This window comes from Brachyistius frenatus, unplaced genomic scaffold (genome assembly GCF_029030835.1).
Source record: "Brachyistius frenatus isolate BFR_SWC_R1_liver_20210118 unplaced genomic scaffold, ASM2903083v1 Contig_14, whole genome shotgun sequence".
Lineage (NCBI taxonomy): Eukaryota > Metazoa > Chordata > Actinopteri > Embiotocidae > Brachyistius > Brachyistius frenatus.
In genome coordinates this window covers 2956112-2976767 of record NW_027210613.1, presented here as the reverse complement: position 1 = coordinate 2976767, position 20656 = coordinate 2956112, and the positions used below count along the sequence as shown (strand labels likewise).

Sequence of the window (20656 nt, the reverse complement as noted above, 5' to 3'; positions counted from 1 at the left end):
CAAGGAGTTAACGGAGCTAGTACCAGTTATACTCTCGACTCGTCCAAGAAGTCTGAGGGTTATCATCCACACAGGGTCTTTTGACATCCTGCGCGAAAGAACGGGCTCTAAGACTCTGAAAAAAGATTTCACAGTGCTGCTGAAAACGCTGAGTGACTATCAATCGCAAGATGTGTTTATTTCTGGACCAATTCCTACTTGCAAGAAAGGAAGTGAATCATTCAGTAGACTCCTTATCCTGACTACATGGCAGACATCAACATGCCTCAGCCATGGGATACGTTTTATTGACAATTTTAACACTTTCTGGAACTGTAAGGAGCGCTTCCAACCTGATGGTGTTCATCTGAACTTTACTGGATCTTGACTTCTCTGCACCAACCTATGTCATGTCCTTTGAGTGCCCTACGAAAACAAGATGAGGACCAAGAACAGCTGGATCTCTCGCCCATGCAGGACACGCAGGACAGAGCAACAAACATGGCCAGATTTGGTAATGTGAAAATGCCCAAGGGCCAACGGTCCCTCCTGACACTTTTTGAACCATAAATGTTACATACAAATGCACTGTTCTGTAACAATTTTAATCGCAATGACACAACAATTGTAATTTCTTCAATTCAAAATATAACCAACTGTAAGCCATTCAGCGGGACAAATATCCAAAAACAATTCTGCCTTTCATTCACATCTAGAGAGTCAGATAACATAATCTGTAATAGCTAAAACGTCCATGAAGCTGATAAATATCTTTACCTCAGGTTAATTTTAATAATGATTTACTATGGGTAATGAAATGTTGTCTGTTAACATTTAAGTTCAAAACATATGAAACTTGCTTTGATCTTTCACACAACATCATTCTGAAAGTAATATATTGTTTGATAGTGCTGGCAGGCCATAAATAATATATTTTACGACGAAAGCTGTGGGTGTATGAAATCTGACCTTGGCCACCAACGTACTCAACATTATTTCTGCTGGAACTCTGAGTTGATCTCACTTGGTATCACCAGATATGTTGGGTTAATTCTGAATGGAGACTTGAATATATGGAGACTATTCATGTTAATAACAAGACTGACCACAAAGTTATAGAGCTTAAAAATTTTACTTGACAGCTTTGAACTGACCCAACATGTAAAGGAAGCTCCCCACCAGCATGGTTACACTCTGGATTTAATGATAACAAGAGGGTGACACATGGATCATGTTTCAGCATGTGAATTACCTATCTCTGAGCATCACTGTATATCTTATGATGTGATTGTAACCATGCTAAAGACTAAAAGGGAAATTTTGGTTCAAAAGAGACTCCTTGATGAAAGGGCTGAAGCTACATTTTCTGAGATGATGAGATCAATTGAGCCATACAATCACGAGTGCTCTTTAAATGACATGGTTGATCACTTCAATAACTCTCTGTTGTCTGTTTTAAATACTGTTGCTCCTTTAAAGGTCAGAAAGAAGTCGACTGCTGGGAACTCAAGAATATTGTTCTCCACGATTGAGCAGCTACTCAACACTTGCCCCGCCCTCCTGCAGGTCTCGTCATCAAAATGTGAAGTACTAGCACTGTTCTTCAGAAACAAAGCCATTTCAATCAGAGCCAGTATTGCTGCTGATGTAAACACAGACAAACTCCAAAAATCTTGTAACACAGATGCAACCATGGATATATCCACCTCCATCAAAGTAACTGAGCTTTGTAAGACTGTCACTGAGTGTAACTCCTCCTCTTCCTGTATTGACCCAATACCGACAGCGTTTTTTAAGCAGGTATTCAACAGTATTTCAAGTCATGTCCTCAATATTATAAACACATTATAAACACATCACTTCAAACAGGAATCTTCCCAGATCCCTTCAAAACAGCTGTTGTAAAACCCTTACTAAAGAAACCCAACCTCGATGTCAATGCTTTGACCACCTATAGGCCAATATCCAACCTTCCAGTTATTAGTAAGATACTTGAAAAGATAGTTTCAGTGCAAATAAACTCCTTTCTTAAAGAAAACCACATTCTGGAGGAGTTTCAGTCAGGACATCACAGCACTGAAACAGCACTTACTAAAACAGCACTTACTAAAATAATCAGCAACCTCCGACTAAACTCTGATGAAAATAAGGACTCAATTCTGATCCTCTTAGATCTGAGCGCAGCCTTTGATACGATTGACCGTGATATCCTGATCAATCGTCTTGATAAGTTGGTTGGTCTGTCTGACAGTGTTTTAAACTGGTTCAAAACATACATCAGAGAGAGGACGTTTTATGTCAGCATTGGAGATCAAGTATCAGAGAAACATGACAGCTGCTGTGGGGTTCCACAGGGAAGCTGCCTCGGTCCTTTACTGTTCTCACTCTACATGCTGGCACTGGCGAACATCATTAGAGAGCACAATGTTTGTTTTCATAGTTATGCAGAAGATACACAACTGTACATCACCACTGAACCAAATGATAATCCATCACTGAATGTCTTTTAGCAATAAATAAATGGATGAGCATAGATTTCCTAAAATCAAACGAGGATAAAACAGAAATCCTCCTAGTCGGCCCCAAAACAAAAACAGAAATTGTAGAAAATAATCTGTGGCAACTAACTCCGTGGCTACGATCAGAGGGAACAAGTCTTGATGTAATTTTAGACCCAGATCTAAGTTTCAAAGCCCACACAAGGTGACGAAAATTTATTTTTTCCACCTTAGATACAAAGCCAAGGTTCAGCCGTTTATAAATCAGACAGATGCTGAAAAGTTGATTCATGCCTTCATTTCTAGCCGACTGGACTACTGTAATGCACTTTTTATTGGCCTACCAAAGAAAACAACAGATAGACTTCAGCTCATCCAAAACACCGCAGCTCAAATATTAATCAAAACTAAGAAAAGAGAGAACATCAGTCCAGTTCTGGCTGCTCTGCACTGGCTGCCTGTAAGACAAGACACAGGGTTGACTTTAAGGTCCTCCTCCTCACATACAAAGCTCTTAATGGGCTCGGACCGAGTTACATCTCTAACTCTCTGGTGAATCATCTGCTGCTGGTTTATTGGAGGCTCCCAGCAACAGCTGAAAGAACATTGGGGATTCAGCTTTTGTCAGCTACGCTCCAAAGCTTTGGAGCAAACTACCTGTAGATATCAGGGAAGCTAGCTCAGTTAATACTTTTAAAAGAAAGCTCAAAACATATCTCTTTACTTAAGCCTTTAACTAGCAACTCTAAAACTCTCTTGCACTTGCCTGCACTTAAACTACCGCACCTTTGAAATGCATGTTGTTTATTTTATATTTGAACTCTTTTTGTGTTTAATTTCATTAACTTCACCTGCCTCACTTTCCTTAACATTAGGATGTCAGGTGGTGTGCTGCCATTTTCAGTTTTTCTTTACTAATTCATGACCATCTCTTAACCATTCCTTCTGTTCTATCTTCTTTCTTTCTAAAAAAAACACATTAACCCAATAACATTAAACAGTTCTTTGACTGCTGATTGACCAACATTACTTGAATTAGCTACCCCTATTTATTGAACTTCCAAATAGTAGTTGATTAAATAATATCACGAGGATTCTGTTTGTATTTGTACTGGGGCTAGTTATCACATATGACTCCACGGCTGACCTGGTGCGCCTTTCTTTGGTCTTGGGCAGTGACGTTCCACCCCTCTGAAGCGCGAATGTTACTCAAAACAACGGAGAGCGCACATCAGATTTTGTGTCAAACTCTGGAAATTGGCAAGGGAGGTGTTTTGTGCTTCAGAGGGGCGGAACGTCACTGCCCATGACCTAAGAAAGGCGCACCGGGTCAGGCGCACAACCAGGTGGGTTTTCTATGACATTCGTGGGGCTGTGTGGCGTGAATTCATCTCCTACGGTCAGGCAGTCACCCCTAAGTTCTACCGTGACTATCTGAGGAAGTTGTGTTTGCGATGTCACTTGGGTTCTCCAATGCGGCCGCTCACAGCGCAATGATAACGCACAAGTTTCTCGCCCACAACAACACAATCGTAGCTCCCCACCACCCTTACTCACTGTATTATGACTCCCTGTTGCTTCTCTCCGTTCCCCAATAATTTGTCAAAAACTTTGATGTGCGCTCACCTAATCTAACATCTAACATGATTGGGTATAAAAGGAGCTTTCAGTTTCCAAACATTTACAGAGTGTTGTTAAAAGAAGAGGTAATAAAACACAGAAGTAAACATGCCCCTGCCCCAACTTTTTGAAACGTATTGCTGGCATCGTATTCAAAATGAGCAAATATTTTCAATAAAACAATCAAATTTCAGTTTCATATGGGTTTACATGATTTTCAAATTGTCACAATTTATTTTTAAGAAATACAATTTCTCAGTTTCAACATGTTGTCTATGGTCTAGTTCCAATCAAATATGGGTTTATGGGATTTGAAAATCATTGCATTCTGTTTTTATTTACATTTTACACAGCCTCCCATTTTTTTCTGAAATGGGGTTGTACTGTAGATGAGCAAAAATTCACATAAAAATAAAAGTTACAGGAACATTTATAGTTTTGCAAGTAACTTTAAAGGCTAACCACCTCGTTTAATGGTATTATGTCAAATCAGATGCATGAAACTCCTCCTTTATCATGAAATCTATTAAGAAACACCACCAATAACATTTTACAAGTTTTAGAGAAAATTACAACAGAATATATTTGATATCAAAATACAATGTATGCTGTATGAAGTGGAGTGTAACAGGACCCAAATGCAGGCACACAGACTCTGGTATCAGTTCAAAACAGTCTTTATTCAAACAAAGGTGGTACCTACAGAGTCTATTTCCTCCAGAGTCAGGAGGGCAACTCAACCGACTCGCACTGGGGAGACAAAGCTGGCAGGACAGCTGGTACTGGAGCAGGACCGGGGACGGACGGACGAACAGACTCACTGGCTCCGACTGGTAGCTCTGCAGCACCTGGTATTCCCAGGTTGTCTCCCATCCCAGTACTAACCAGGTCTGACCCTGCTTAGCCTCGGCGATCAGCTGAGATTGGGAGCACTGACTGATCACACGGGCTGGAAACAGGGGTACAGGGGCACAGGGGCAAGAGACGGACGGGTGACTGGCGGTCCTTGCGGTGACTAGCAGGAACTCGCAGTATGGACCGACAACCAGATGACTGCAGGGGCAGGGTACATATAGTCCGGGGAGGTGATCAGGGAAATGAGCCACCTGCAGGTGGTGATTTGGGGAGAGTGGTGGCAGCTGCTGAGACCGGTGAGGGAAATGGGAGGTGATTGGGGACAAAACAGAGGAGCAGACAGGAATCCTGACAGTATGCAATTTAAACTAATATAGATTTCATTTGTACTAATAATATGGTTGTCTTTGATTATTTCTATTTATGTATTTCTTTGTGAAGCCGGATATCCTTGTCAATCTCTCTACACTACAGTACATTAAAAAAAAGTCTGTTTACATGTGTGTGTGTGTGTGTGTGTGTGTGTGTGTGTGTGTGTGTGTGTGTGTGTACACGTGTACGTGTGGACACAGTAATCGCAGCTTTAGGAACTCCTTATGAATCAGTCTTTCTTGCGTTGGCCATGAGCCCTGTTCCCATTGGCTGGCCTCTGGGGGGATTGTGGGGGGTGGTAAGTGGCAAGATAAAAGGAGCAAATGTCTCTTGCCCTGCTTACACACACACACACACAACACACTCACCACGTGCCGGGAGGTCTGTCTGTCTGTTTGTGGACGGCAGAGAAGAGAGGATCCACTATCCAAACACGGCTGCTGAAGCTCTCACCTACAACTGTGAGTATACACCTACATACACACACGCACATCCATACAGCATGTCTAATCCTATTTGAGATAAGGATAAGGATAAGAGCTCTGCTTCTCAATGAGGGGAACAGACCTGCAGGGTGAAACACTTGTTGAATGATAGCGACTGGTGTACAGAATGTAAACATGCTGTTGTGCCATTTAAATAGGCAATATCGCAGTCTTTAGTACAATATATTCAAAGATTTATTTTCTATAGTCTAATTTATTATTGTTGTAGGACAGCCAATAGTTTACCCTTCAATGTATGGTATACTTTCCTGGTTTGCAGTTGAGATGCAACAGGGCTCTGTTTTAAACAGGTTTATGGAACTGCACACTGATTTATGAGACAATAATTGTAAAAGACTGGGCTGTGAGACTATTAACAGATTTTCGGCATGGAAATGCTTTTTGCTACCAACATAAAATGAAAGGAAGCTGTCAGACTGGCTTACAGTGATGGCGAGAGGGACAGTGGTTCATTCGTACACTTATATTGTGCAAGCTTAAACAAACTGTCAGGAGTATGGAACAGTGTGCAAAATTTTAGTTTTTAAGCTCGAATAGACTGCGTTACAGTTTCTGTTTATTTTTAAGATATGAAATTTAGTTCCATTTGTGCAACAATATCTCTTAAGTATTGGAATATACTGTTTATTTTTAAGTGAAATGCAGTCTCTTTGTAATAGTAGTCTCTTTTTATTTGCAGTCTTTTTTTTTTTCCTCTTTTTTTTCCCCTTAAACCTCTGCTATTTATGCCACATAAATGTATGTTGTTGTTTTTTTTAAATTAATTTTTTTTTAGAAATCAGGTTATGTTAATTATCAAAATGCAGAAATCTGTCAAATGCAGCAACACTTGCCCAAGAAACATTTCCCCATGGGGACAATAAAATATATCGTATCGTATCGTATCATATTAATGTCCGTGTGCATCTCTAGAGCAAATCATGCACTGCTATGTTGTGAGATTGAATGGTTTTGAAAATAGCAGGTGCAACTGTTTTTTAGTTTACTTTTTATTTTTCTGTTTACAGTATTATTGTTATTAAAGTAAAAACATAAAAACAAATGTGTTATTTTTTTAATATATATTTTAAAATTTAATTTGCAGCTTTCACCTACAATAATGATCTCATCCTGTTTAATTTCTAATTTCAGGTTTCAACATTATTCATACGTGTAATAGACAACACATTAGTTTATAATCAACATTTGTCCTTACCTAGAGTATTAAGACTATGGTCTTGACATCAGACTGGGGATTTTTAAATATATGCAGTCAGTTTACACAATGATTTGCAATAAAATATCAATATCAAAGTATATTTTGACAATTATGAGTGTCTACACAGATTGGAAAAGGTGGAATAATGATTTAAAATGTGTTTCTAATGTATGAATGACCAAGTTTGTTTCATTTCATTTTATTTTGATAAATAAGAATACTATTTCATCCAGGGTGAAGTGTCAAGAGCACTTAGTTTTATAAACTCACTCAGGTACTCACTTGTTTTCATAAAGCTGATTAATGCTAGTGATCAATGATCAACCCGTTTTGCCGTGAGATCAAAGGTTAAACTTGTGGGCGTGTGGCTGTTACTCTGCTTTTCATTTTTTTTTTTCTGTAGTTGCTGTCTGTTTGCATCTAAAAAGAAATCCTCAAGAAGCCACATCCAACCAGTTAAAATGTCAAGATCAATCATTTTGAAAATTAAGTGTTTCTGTGCTCTATTCCAGTCGTATCATGGACGCTGCAGAGTTTCGGCGCAGAGGCAGGGAGATGGTAGACTATGTGGCTGACTACCTGGAGAACATAGAAGAGCGACCAGTCTACCCAGATTTGGAACCAGGATATCTTCGTTCCTTAATCCCCACTGAAGCCCCACTTGAGCCTGAAAATTATGAGGACATTATAAAAGATGTGGAGAGGGTCATAATGCCAGGGGTGAGCAGGCCACTTTTTTCTCATTTGTTGATTACACCAAATTCTCTGTGTTTATCTGCAATTCACATTAGTCTGGTGCCGATGAGACAGCTTTTCTTTTGTCAAAGAGTTTACACAAATTAAATGATCTGATCTGGATGAGACTCAATCAAGCAAGATAACTGCTTCAATGTTTACCTTATTAATTACAAAATATTGTTGTTACTATAAAGGAGTTCAGCTCACACCATTTTTTTTTTTTACCACTCTTATTAATATGATTTTAATGTATTTGATCTTTTTTTTTTTTTCCATCCCATTTCAGTGTAGTTTGGGTGTAATAAAATATTGTTACCAAAACTTTAGCAATTGAGGTTAACATTAGCATTAGCAAAAACATTTTGTTGTTAAGATGAAATAATGATATGAAATTTTACATACTGCAAACCAAGCTCTGTTGGACTCAACAAAAAGGTTTTTGTTTTAAGCTTCGATTCGCTATAGGTTGGAGGATTCCAGGATACCTGAAGCCACAGTTTTCCAAACTTGTCAAACCATGCACTACGAGGCATCAAACCAAATGGTCCAAGTACCACGTACCACTGCAAAAAAACAGCAGTTTTTAACCATGCAAAGTCATCAAAAAGGTTATTTAACAACACAAGGATACTGCTCCATAATCAAAGCATACATTACATTTCTAGAAAGAAAATGCACGATTCTGCCGCTCAACAGTCGACTCCGACTCCTCTTCAGCATTGAAACGTTTGTCTAACCTGTCGGGTTCAGTGTTGCCACTTGCCTCTCGACTGTTTTTTGGATCTTGCAGCCATTTCAGAATTCCATTCATTCCACTTGCTAAAAAAAAAAATGAAAGAATCCCAATCCAACTGCATCAAGCTACAGTTAGCGTTATGCTATGTCGGACGTGACGTCTAATCACCCTACATGATTAAGCGCAGTCAATTTTATTTCTAAAATATTTAAATGATTAATAACTATTTCTTTGACATTGGACTTAATAGGGCCAGTTTGATTGCAATTATTAGGCTTTAAGTATAGGCTCTTGTATAGCACCAGGTGGAGCCTTCTGTACCTCCAGTACCACAGTTTGGAAATCAATACTTGGTGGAGGCTGGCGAGCTAGAATTGCATGCTAGCTAATTGGCCTAAGAAATAACAGCTGAAAAATGTGTAGTGTTCACTATTATTAAAAACTAAATATAACAAACGATACCTTTGTTAATTATTTTTTCCGAATGAAGAACTAAGGTTGAGTTTGTTTTTAAATTTCTCATCTGGATGTTTGGTCTTCTTCCAGGTCACCCACTGGCACAGCCCATACTTCTTTGCTTACTTTCCAGCAGCTTCCTCTTACCCTGCCATGCTGGCTGACATGCTTTGTGGAGCCATTGGCTGCATTGGATTCTCCTGGGTAAAAAAAACACTTTGCTGCATTTCTTCATCAGACTCTGTAAGGCTGTTTGAATATTTAGTTCATGCAAGCACAGAACCTTTGACATTTTTTGTTTGTATGCTGGTTGTGTACTTTCAGGCTGCCAGCCCGGCCTGCACAGAGCTGGAGACGGTAATGTTGGATTGGCTTGGGAAGATGCTGCAATTGCCTGAGTGTTTTATAGCCGGGATACATGGCCATGGAGGAGGTGTCATCCAGGTCAGTGTTTAGTTATTGTTTGTCTGTGAGACTTAAAAAAAAAAAAAAAAATCCTTCCACTATGTTGATTTGTCTGTTTGTTGAGCAAAGAAATGTCCTACCGCACAAAAATCTAATTTATACTCCTCTATGCTTTGTACCATACATCAACAGCTCAAATTCAAAACTTTCGATGTTTTTCCACAACTTCTCCAGTTTAAATACCAGTTGGAATTTTGAAAGTGTTATGCACAAACAACGCTGATCTCCTGCGCCTATATTCATCAGCAATTTGCGTGTTATTGATTTGTTGTCTCTTTCTCTCTCTGGTTCAAACCAGCTGAAAATTGGCAGGAAATTGCCTTTTAATATGTCATTCAAAGGCAGACAGGTATGACAGCGGTGGTGCTGGGATTGTTTCGTGTGGAAAAAGGCTAAGCATTAGTTTAGTGCTTCATTGACAGAAACGCAGAAGCAATAGCAGAGGACACGCTCTAATATGCGTGTGTGTGTTTGTGCGCGTGTGTGTGTGCGCGCGTGTGTTAATGGGATGGTGAGTGGTGGAGCATGAGAGTGCACTCTGATGACAGATCATTTCATGCCTCCTCTATTGTGGCCACCTGAGTTTCTGTGCGTGTGCTCATCTGGCTGATCGTCTTTTTGTTTCAGTCTTGCCACTCTCCTTTTTTTAGTGCAGCTTACCAGCTCACTATGGCAACGAATGGGGCTCTTCTCACTGCAGCAGGGCTAATGAGTGTTGTGACAGCACATTGCCAGCCTATTATTATAAACCTTATGCCAACACAAATGGGAAATGGATGGTTTAAAAAAAAAAAAAAAAAGCAACTCCTCTGTTGACCTTTTTACCCTAGTGTGCAACTTTGGCAACAGAACAAGACACTTTTTGTAAAAGGAAAAATAAGGTGTGTGAGCTTGTTTTGAATTTGCAGCCAGTCATATTATGCTAAACAGCCTAAAAGAACAGACTATCCTTCACTATTACTAGATACGGATGGATAAAAGCTGAAAAACTGCAAAGGCTGCCAAGTTCAGAGGCTACTGTGTGCTCAAAATCAAGCGCGTAACCATGATATCGATATTGGGGGTCGAAATTACATTATACCATATTGTATAGTGTGTCGTCCAAAAAGTACTACTGTAGTATGACTCCAAAATGTCATTCAAATGTCATACTATGGTATGTCATCCAAAAATGAATAAAAAAGTAATCAAATGTCATAAAACTTCATACTATAGTATGTGGTATAAAATGTCAAAAATATTTCATAGTATGGTATTTTGTCAAAAATGCTATAACATTTTCTGAGTATAGAATGTTCTCCAAAATATAATTAAAACTTCATGCTATAGTATGTCGTCCAAAAAGGCATTAAAAAAAAGTCATAGCATAGTATTTGGTCCAATATGTCATAAAAATGTATTGGTATAGCATGAGGTCCAAAATGTTAAAAGAATATCATAATATCGTATGTTGCCCAAAATGTCCCGAAAATTGTATAATATGGTCTATTATTGATAAGTCCACCAACAATTCTAGTTGTAGGGAAATTACTACTTCTCTCAATATTCCCCAAAATTAGTTTCAAAAGATATTTTAGTCAAGAACAGTCCATACAGTTACTGAATAATTTACGTCTAGATTAAGTTCTTCATGAGATCGACTGTAGCGACCCTACCTTTACTCGCTGATAACTTTCCAATAACTAGTCAGGCGCTGGAAGCTAAAGCAGCACTGTTTGCCTTGGCAGCAAATCATAAAAGACCCAACAGTGGGTGGCAGTAAGGTGAGTGGCTTCCTGAAACGCCTCCATGTAGGCCTATTTGAGGTTTTCATTTGAAAGTATAGGTAACAGTTATGTTTTGCACAGTGGTAGCATTGCTTGACAACTTCTGTAACTGTCCAACAGAGCACAGCCAGTGAGGCGACGCTGATGTCCTTGCTCGCTGCTCGTTGTAAAGCAGTCAGACGTGTCCAGACAATCAACTCCGAAAAATCTGAGTCTGAAATCCTCTCCCAACTGGTGGCATACACCTCAGAACAGGTAAGCACTGAAGATACTTCCAGTATTTGTCATGTCATTTTTAAGGCAAGTCCAGAACTCTTCAATATGTTTGATTTGACCATATTTCTCACTTTACATTTTAGACTAATTTGTCATTATTTCAAGTTTATATAAAGGGAACTTTCTGCTTTACTACAAGAGACCTTGAAACTGATTGTAGACGCATTAAGTTATTAAATAGTGACATAAAACCAATTGAACTACAATAGTACATATGCAAAGTTTCTGTAAGCAACATCAGTCCATGGGAAGATGTTAAAGGTACCTTAGTAACAGCCAAAGAGTTTTTCTGCAATTGAATTAGACGTAGGGTCGGTGAGGCAGTAGCTAGCTCTGATCAGGTCTAATACCAGGCTGACTTTGTGATTGGGTTAAAGAGTCGCCGAAGGGTAAAACAGACCTTTTACAAGGAGACCACTTTTTCTACTGCCTGTTTAAGAGCACTGTTTTATTGTCCAGGGTATGCATCTCTTATGTTAATATGAATTTATTTAGTAGTAATCTCCCTCTGCTTTTGTATTGTGCAGAGTATGCCACAAATAAAACAACTGCATGCAAAAAAAAATCTTGAAATCTGCCTCAATTATTTCTAACATAATTAGAGTAGCATAACTGCAATAATATGATTAAGTAGTCTGTAGTAAGTATGGCGCTTGGTAGTCGAACCTTAGCTCCATTTAACATTTATTGTAACACTGCTAGTTCTGTATTTGGCAAATGTAAGTTTTATTTATTTTTACTTAGCAGCACTGATTTTCTTGGATAATTCTTTGAGGTTTGACATAAATACAACCTTAAGTATCCTTTAGTATCCATAAACATTAAATTAGTTGTTGGGACAGAAGGTAAACATTCCCACTTAAAGCAGGAGAGGATCAAATATTGTAATCCAACAACTCGTTTACTTTGTTCCCTCCCTAAAGTTGCATCCCTTTGCTCCCTAAGGCTCATTCCTCTGTGGAGCGTGCTGCTCTGATTGGAGGAGTGATGATGAGGATGGTTCCTACGGACAACCGCTATGCTGTGACAAAGGACATGCTGAAGAAGATGGTGGAGGAGGACAAAGCAGAAGGACGCATCCCTTTCTATGTAAGACAAATCAGCATTCATTCGTTCAGCTGTCACGTAGCTAACGCATACAGAAAAACACACGCACACATCCAGCAACACTAAATATTGTTACATTTTTCATTGAATGAAACATGCCTGTGACTGCATTGCTTTTGCTATACATGTGAACCTTACAACCAGTTACACAACCACTAACTAAGCTGACGGCCACGATGATACCATTTTTGCCAGGGCTGCAGCTGTGCACACCCTGAGGCTTCTGCAGGAGGATAATGTTGTTTCTGTTGAATCCAATGTATGTCTATCTGGTTAGAGACAATAATCCCCGCCTGATCTGGACCTATAGATCACTATCAGTGAACAGTGTTGAGGAGGCTGCAGTGGCCCAGCAGCTCTGAATAATCTGTGTCAAAAGGGATCCCTTAATCCATTTAAGAAAAATGAAAATAAATATGTTACGGTGGCTGTAAAGACTGTATTGACCTGTATTTCATTGTCATTTGTATGTGTGTGTGTGTGTGTGTGGTTCAGTTTTGTGCGACTCTTGGCACCACTGCATCATGCGCTTTTGATCACATCACTGAGCTGGGACCCTTATGTGAGTCAACAAGCTGCAGTCGCACACACTCTATTTCTTTGTTTCACAAGAGGACTGTAAAACTGTGTTGGCGTTATGTTTTATAACACGCATAGAAATCTTTATAGCTTTACAAGCACATTGTCACCAGCTTTGATTTAACAAGGGGCGGAATGTTTGATCCGGATCAATAGGGAGTCCCAACGTAGTAAAAAAATATATATATATTTTTAAGATTTTCTGCAATCAAATACACTTCCTTAATGTGCTAATAAGTAAAAAGGGGAAAAAAAGGTGTGTATTTAGTCAGTTTTCCAATTAATATTTACTTTCATTAACCTCAATTCTATGTTTTTAGTAATTCATTCACTATAGTTTTGTATTCTCCATATTATCAGGTATGGACTGACAAAAGTTATTTCACAGACATTGATAAACTCTCTGTTTCTCTGTTGCAGGTAATAAGGAAAACATGTGGATGCACATTGATGCAGCATATGCTGGGAGTGCATTCATCTGTCCTGAATTTAGACCTTTACTGAACGGCGTTGAGGTGTGTAAAAATATGGACTAACACCAGTACACAATTTGTAACTATATTCGGGTAACACATGTTTTAGTTTCTTGGCAAAGATCAGATTGTGCCAAGAACCCTCATAAGAAAAACAGCATGGAAGGATTTTAACCTTGATCATCCCAATATGTCAAACGAGATTAATTGGTTTATTCTGAAAATTAAGATGTGCATAGAAATATGTTGAATAACAAGACAACCTATTTTGGTTTAATTGCAGGCGAAATATCTCTCATTACATCTATGAAAGGAATCACTAAACGCATGCTGTTTGAAAAGGGCATAACGCTAATGTCAAGGAGGAAGCATGCACGACTGAGTAATAGGCCGAACAATCGGTACAAGACGCAGGAGAAGCAATCTGCCTTTTGAGGCTGCCGAGGCAGCTGTTGCTCCCCAAGCTGTGCAGAGACGCAGAGATAAGGACAGAGTCATTTCCTGAGGCAGCGTTAGACCTTTATATATCGCTGTTTATTAGGCACACGAGTTCAAACAATGTTGGTGGGGAGACAGAGAAAGCAGACTTGACTGTTAAAGGACCAACTGGTGTTTCATCGTTTCTCTGACTGAAAGCTGTAAATTTAGCTGTTGGATTTGTTCAGTAGCACATTTATTTCCCGTAATCTTGCAATTCTACATCATATTCTTTCAATATGTCTGGAATTGTTTTATTCACGGCCTTTCTTTAAAGACATTGAGGGAGAACAGGTTCTCAATTTTATTCAAGGCATATGTGTTGTAATATGTAGCAGAATAAATACACGGTACAGAGTTAGTAATAGCAGTAGTTATTGGACGAGGCCGTGAAGAAGAAATGATCCTTTTTGGATGAGAGTGCAGCCCTGCTGGAGGATTGGTTGCTAGGATATGAGTGATGGGAGAGCAGGCAACCAGCCTCCTTTGAATCAGTCAGCATGGCAACTGTCAGCCACGAGTCTGTATCACATTGTCTCCTTACGCTGTGTTATTGCATCTGTGGAGGTAGAGAAAAGGATATTACAAAAGATAACCAACAAAAAGATGAGAACAGATTGGGAATGTTTTTTTTATCCCTCTCTTCGAATAAGCCCTGTCAGGAAAGGGCCATTTCCACTGTGCTTGACAAGCTTTTGGCTGGATGTTCCTCTTTTGCATTTCAAATACATTGACGCTGCTTTAGTCTCGATAATACTGTTGGTGACACGGTGGCCTCTGCGTCAGTAATGGGAAATTAAGATGTATTGCAGTGTGTGTTTTTGAAAGAACAAATGTTTCCTCTGGGCACATAATCAGATCTGCAAAAAAACACAGCAGTCCACAGTCTTTGGACTGTAACTACATACTGCTAGTTTTGTGATCATTTTTGTTATATACATTATCACCTATCAGTATGGTTTCATCACTGTTCTTTTTTGTTTTGTTTTTAAGTTTGCAGACTCTTTCAACTTCAACCCCCACAAATGGTTGTTAATCAACTTTGACTGTTCTACAATGTGGTGAGTTGTCTAACATACATCAGTCACAATTTTTTTATTTAATATTTATTTATATTTTGCTACGTTTATGTACAAAATCCTGCAATATGAATATAAGTTACATTATTGGCATATTCTGTGGGTGATACAAAGACCTGTAATAAAGGAAGAGTTACTCATACTGTTTTGAATACTTAGTACTGTTTTTATTGTTGCCAGTTTACCTTAGCTGGGACACATGGTCCCATAAAGTAACAATGAGTACTGATATCCATCTACACCTCAATCATTAGTGCAGTAAAAATAGAACTGCGCCTCCCACCTGCCCTTTCTGTCAGCATGAACAAAACGAGACGTGCTATGCACAAGATGGAAACAGTTTAAAACCCTGACATGCTGAAGAGGTTCTTCAAAACTTTTTCCATCATCTGTGTCTCAGTCTGGCACAACTTAAATGATACCAATTCCCACTGAGATAGCCTTCTGTTTTAATTGTATGACACATTTATAATTAAAATTGGCAAGGAGGTGTTTTGATATTCAGTTAGTGCCAAATGCTTGAGTACACATGAACAAATCTGTCATATTTATGTGAACCATGACATGATCAGAAAGATAGAGGTTTATAAGTCTTGTAAGATGTTTTTCTGCTTGTCAACAGGGTGAAGGAGAGAGCTGACATCATTGGAGCCTTTAAAATGGAACCACTCTACCTGAAACATGAAAACCAGGAGTCAGGTAGTGACATTTTCACTTACGTAATCTGAATCCATGATCACAGACCAGATCAGATAGGCCTGGGGTCTACTGCGTAACATGATGACAACAATGAACAGATGTGACCCTGTTTATTGTTCATAATGTGAGGATGGTGGCTAAAAAAAAATCATTTATGTTTTAACACACACTGAATCATTGTACCGGTGTCTTGAAATGCAGTGAAGTGCAGCCTAATCCAGATGAACACAGGCAAAAAGATAAATGTGACAACAACAGAGGCATGGGTGAAGGTGCTATTGTGTAAATGTTGGCTTCTGCAAGCCAGCTTAATGATTTCACAATCCAATCCTTCCTGAAGTTAAGATGACTTAACTAAAAACCTAATATAATCAATAAACCTCATCGTCCTGTCTTGGAAGTGTTATTGTATTGACTTTGTAAGACGACAAACAAGAAGGATGCCTGGGATCTCAATTCAAATGAAAACTGATACGATTTAACAAAAGAATTCCCCATAATATGATCATGTGAATATGTGTCCACTACTACTGTGTGCTGGAGTACATTCTCCTTGCCTCCAGGTGGGCTCAGATTTACACTATAATTTGCTTGACGAACAAGCAGACAGAGAGAAAGACTGACTGCTATACCTCCCACCACACTGAGGCACCTTACAAAAGCCTTTGCTCATACAATCAGGACTCTGCAATCTAATTAGTGGTTATTAGCACAAGCCACACATGCCTCCATTCTGTAGAGATGAGCTACCTGTATCCGGTGGACTGACAGTGCCGTGATCATGGAGATAGACGGGGTGGACACAATGTCAGCGACACCTGGACAATGAAACACAGTCCACAATAACAAGCTAATACAGCTTTACAGATGTCAGATATGATCCATGTCAGTCTGTTGTTTTACAATATTCTCTTTACTGTATGACATGACATTTACTTGATCTAATTACATTTGGCTGACACTTATAAAGTCAAAGAAGAAGGCTAACCGGCCCTGAAATAGTTTGATGATTATTAATATTTAAATGCTATTTTATATATAATATACATTACATATATGTGGTTAACGTGTAATGGACATTTTCTGTTTTTCTGTCAACAGGTCTGGTCACAGATTACAGGGTAAGATTAATTATCATTATTAATCATAACATCAGTTGCACTGTAAACATTGTAGTGATAAACTTCTCCGGCTCTCATCCCCTTCCATCCTGCAGCACTGGCAGATTCCTCTGGGAAGAAGGTTTCGCTCACTAAAGATGTGGTTCGTCTTCCGCTTGTTTGGACTCGCAGGCCTGCAAGCTCATATACGCACGGTAGGCCACCAATTGAACTACCCATCTCACTCAGCATTAAAAAATATATATATATATATATGTATCTTGGCCTGGGTATAGAAAGAGTAGTCTGAGACACTGAACATGTCCACTACACAGTAAGTGGTGACCCTGGTGGTGTAAATTCCAATCAGTGAGCTCATTTATTCAACTACATTTGTTTAGAAATATATTTGTGGTACTTTAAATATATGATTTGACTGTTTTTACAGATTTTTTTAATTAAGCAGTATGTGCAAAACTAAATTATTCCAGACTGACTACAGGTGTAAAGAAGTGATTATTTGCCATTAGCAGCAGCAATATAGTACTTCCGTAGTGTAATTTTTCCAAACCCTGATTTGTATGTCTATTCATATTATTTACATGACTAAAAGATTAGCACAATGCTGACAGTGGTGATCAGTCTGGCTTCACTTTTTCTTTTCCATTTATCTGTCTCCCCCGCTCCACATTTCTGACAATCACATATGCCTTCATGGTAAATGCCATGGCCATCCTCCCAAAGACACACTCAAGTCCCTTCATTGCCCTCCCTCCTCATCTCTATCTTCATCATCATACTGTATCCTGTCAGTCATACATGCCTGACCTGAATCTTCTTTTTATAGCAACATTTCCTCCACTTCTCCCACCCGTGCCTTTTCCCTCTCTCATTGCCTTTTCTTCTTAATGCTTCATGCCTGTCTCTCCTCATCTTCCTCTTCCTCCCTCCAGTCTGCTCTGTCAATCAAATGAGCCTGTTTTGTGTTTATTCTCCATCTTAAATGAAGTGGCGGCAGCAGCAGCAGTAGCAGCACTACTGATCGCGAAAGCTATAACCCCTAACATACATCTCTACTATACATGTGTCTTCTAAATTGGAACAATGTCTTTTGAATTAGAACAATTTTGGACTCATGTTTTTGTCTATGATCCTTAGCTGAACCTTGTTGTATCTGACGATAAGTCTAACTAGAAATACAACATGTATTGATGTATTTCCTTTTTCTGTGTTTGGGAAACACATTTAAATTCAATTTGGTCTCGTTGTGACAAATTATTTAGCCTCCCATAAACAAAATAAGTTGAAAAATAAAGCACATGTACAGTAAATTCAATGTAGCATACAAGAAATAGTAGGACAGTCAATGAGGTCTTTACTGTTTATTAGTGTTTAAACAAACTGGGTGACAGTCAATTGCGTGCCAGGAATGAAGAAACAAAGTGAGGAGTCAACCAGTTGTTGGTCACTTAGGACCAGTGTTTGGCTTTACTAGAGAGGAACTGTAAAACAAATTTGCTGGTGATTGTGATTACATGCATTGTTGTATGTTTTACCAACCACCCATTGTCTCAGTGCGCACTTTGATCTTAAGTGGATAAATTATGCTGTAGGAGTATTGTTGATCGTACAGTGCCATGTAAAAAAATATATATTCAAAACGAGGGGAATAACATTTCCAGACGGCAGAATTTGATAAAGGCGTTTTCATGGTTATTGAGTCCTGATTTTATCTGATTTTGGTCCCCGGGAGCTGCCTCCTCTCAAGATGTGAACTATCACACAACATGCTTGTTTAATCAGATGCATTTGGTTATTGAAGATTACATTTAGTCCGAAGTAATGAGTTACACTCTGACAAGTAAAGAAGAAGAGTTTTGGTTTCCTATGATTGGTCTGGCTGAGAGCACTGAGCGATGAAATGATACAACACTTCCATCTAGTGGAGGTCATACGAATTACTGACAGGTCCGAAAGGCTGGATGACCGTTGAAAAGGGGACATTTTTCTTCCAGAAAATGCTCTTTTATACGATAAACAACCTAGAATAAATATTGGAACTTCTTCTAATCTTCTAACTTGCTTGTTGAATTTATTGTTCTGTTTTTAACATTTGACATAACTGAATATCTCTGCAGACTAATTAATAAGTGGATAATAGGAGCAGCTCAAGTGTGCTTCTATCTACATGTGCAGTGCGTCACTCAGTACATTTTACAAACATTGCATTAGTCCCAGATCATTAAATTCGATGTCTTCTGTCTACAGCAAGTGAACCTGGCTAAAGAGTTTGAGAGTCTGGTGAGAGCAGACAAGAGGTTTGAGATCTGTGCTGAAGTCATCATGGGGCTGGTCTGCTTCAGGCTCAAGGTAACAACATCCAGCATTATGAATCTATCATTTGATAACTGCAGTGGTTCTTCCGGAAGTTTCCTTTATACTGTTCAACCCATGTCACTGCAGAAGAATATAGCTGAGGTGTACATGCAGTATATTTTGGTCTCCTTTTTTTTTTTTTTTAACAAAAAAAAAAGAAATGTGGATGGGTAGCATGAGTCATTTCTCCTTATTCTGACTCCTTAAGCCCGAGGTAACTTGCTTTTTAATTTCCACCTTAAAAAAACCCCATCTAAATTCAATCAGTCACAGCTGTGAGGCTAAAATGCTTAACCTTGGACTCAATGGATAACACACACTTGGGAGAATTTGGAAATACAATGGGTCATATTGTTCCCATCATCAGGCCAGAGTTAAATTAGAAAAACTCAAATATTTAATTCCACCTGGGAGATACAACCCGGTCCTGGTACAGGGACCTCCAGGGTGGAGTGGATGGAGTGGATTCATCTATTTAAAGGTTGTTCATCTTAAAAGTCATGGCATGATTACACGACAATAAGAATAATTTCTGATAACAATGTGATACTACAAACAACATGACTCCCAATCCTTGGCGATTAGTAAATATTATCAATACAACATGGTCAGTACTTTAAGCCAGTCAGTCACTAGGCTGAGTGTCAAGTAGGCAAGACAAAAAGCCTGTTCTGTTGTAAATCTAATTAACTTGAGCTTTATCCCTTCTTCGCTCCCTCCTCTCAGGGCTCCAATGAACTGAATCAGAACTTGCTGAAAAGGATCACCAAGAGCAGAGAGATCCACCTGGTGCCTTGCCAGCTCTCTGGCCGCTTCGTCCTGCGCGTCGCAATCTGCGCACGCTCTACCGAGTCCCGTCACATCCAGCAGGCGTGGAAGCACATCACGCAGCTAACCTTTGAGCTTCTGCAGGAGCCCAGTCATTGACCAAAAAGGTTAGGATGTGGCTGTAAACTCTGATGCCTAAACTAGGACCAAAGTTTGGACAGAAGTTTCAGGAAGTTTGCAGATGTAAAATGTCATAAAGGGGAAAGAAATACAATTTCAGAGTTTATTGTCTGCAGCCAAGTGTGCAGTGAGTGGTGGTCATCATTTGGCACATTCTTTTTTTTTTTAAGTTGCGAATTAATGCGAGTGAAAATAACTTCTTACAAATCTACTAAATCCAAATGTGCATAAAAGAAAGAGATGCACATCTTAAATTTTACATTTTATATCTGCAATTTCTCCCACCAGTAACTTGGCTTCTATCTGTGACTGTTTAATGATTATGTTATTGTCCTCATCATAGTGCACTTATC

General features: G+C 39.0%; 1 protein-coding gene across 1 annotated transcript; it reads left to right on the top strand.

Moving 5' to 3' along the window:
* Positions 1–5693: 5693 nt before the first annotated feature.
* ddc (dopa decarboxylase) lies at positions 5694–20455 on the top strand. Its single transcript, XM_069693010.1, has 14 exons — positions 5694–5785; positions 7541–7748; positions 9049–9162; positions 9283–9402; positions 11310–11444; positions 12411–12554; positions 13068–13134; positions 13572–13666; positions 15095–15162; positions 15803–15879; positions 16981–17000; positions 17096–17194; positions 19248–19349; positions 20082–20455. Exons 2-14 carry the CDS (start codon positions 7548–7550, stop codon positions 20280–20282), a joined length of 1443 nt encoding a protein of 480 aa, XP_069549111.1. The 5' UTR covers positions 5694–5785; positions 7541–7547; the 3' UTR covers positions 20283–20455.
* Positions 20456–20656: the final 201 nt, after the last annotated feature.

Coding starts and splice junctions, on each gene's coding strand:
- ddc (XM_069693010.1), top strand. CDS start 7,548: ATGGACGCTGCAGAGTTTCGGCGCAGAGGCAGGGAGATGGTAGACTAT. Junction 12,555..13,067: donor AAGGACGCATCCCTTTCTAT/GTAAGACAAATC, acceptor TGTGTGGTTCAG/TTTTGTGCGACTCTTGGCAC. Junction 15,880..16,980: donor ACATGAAAACCAGGAGTCAG/GTAGTGACATTT, acceptor TTCTGTCAACAG/GTCTGGTCACAGATTACAGG.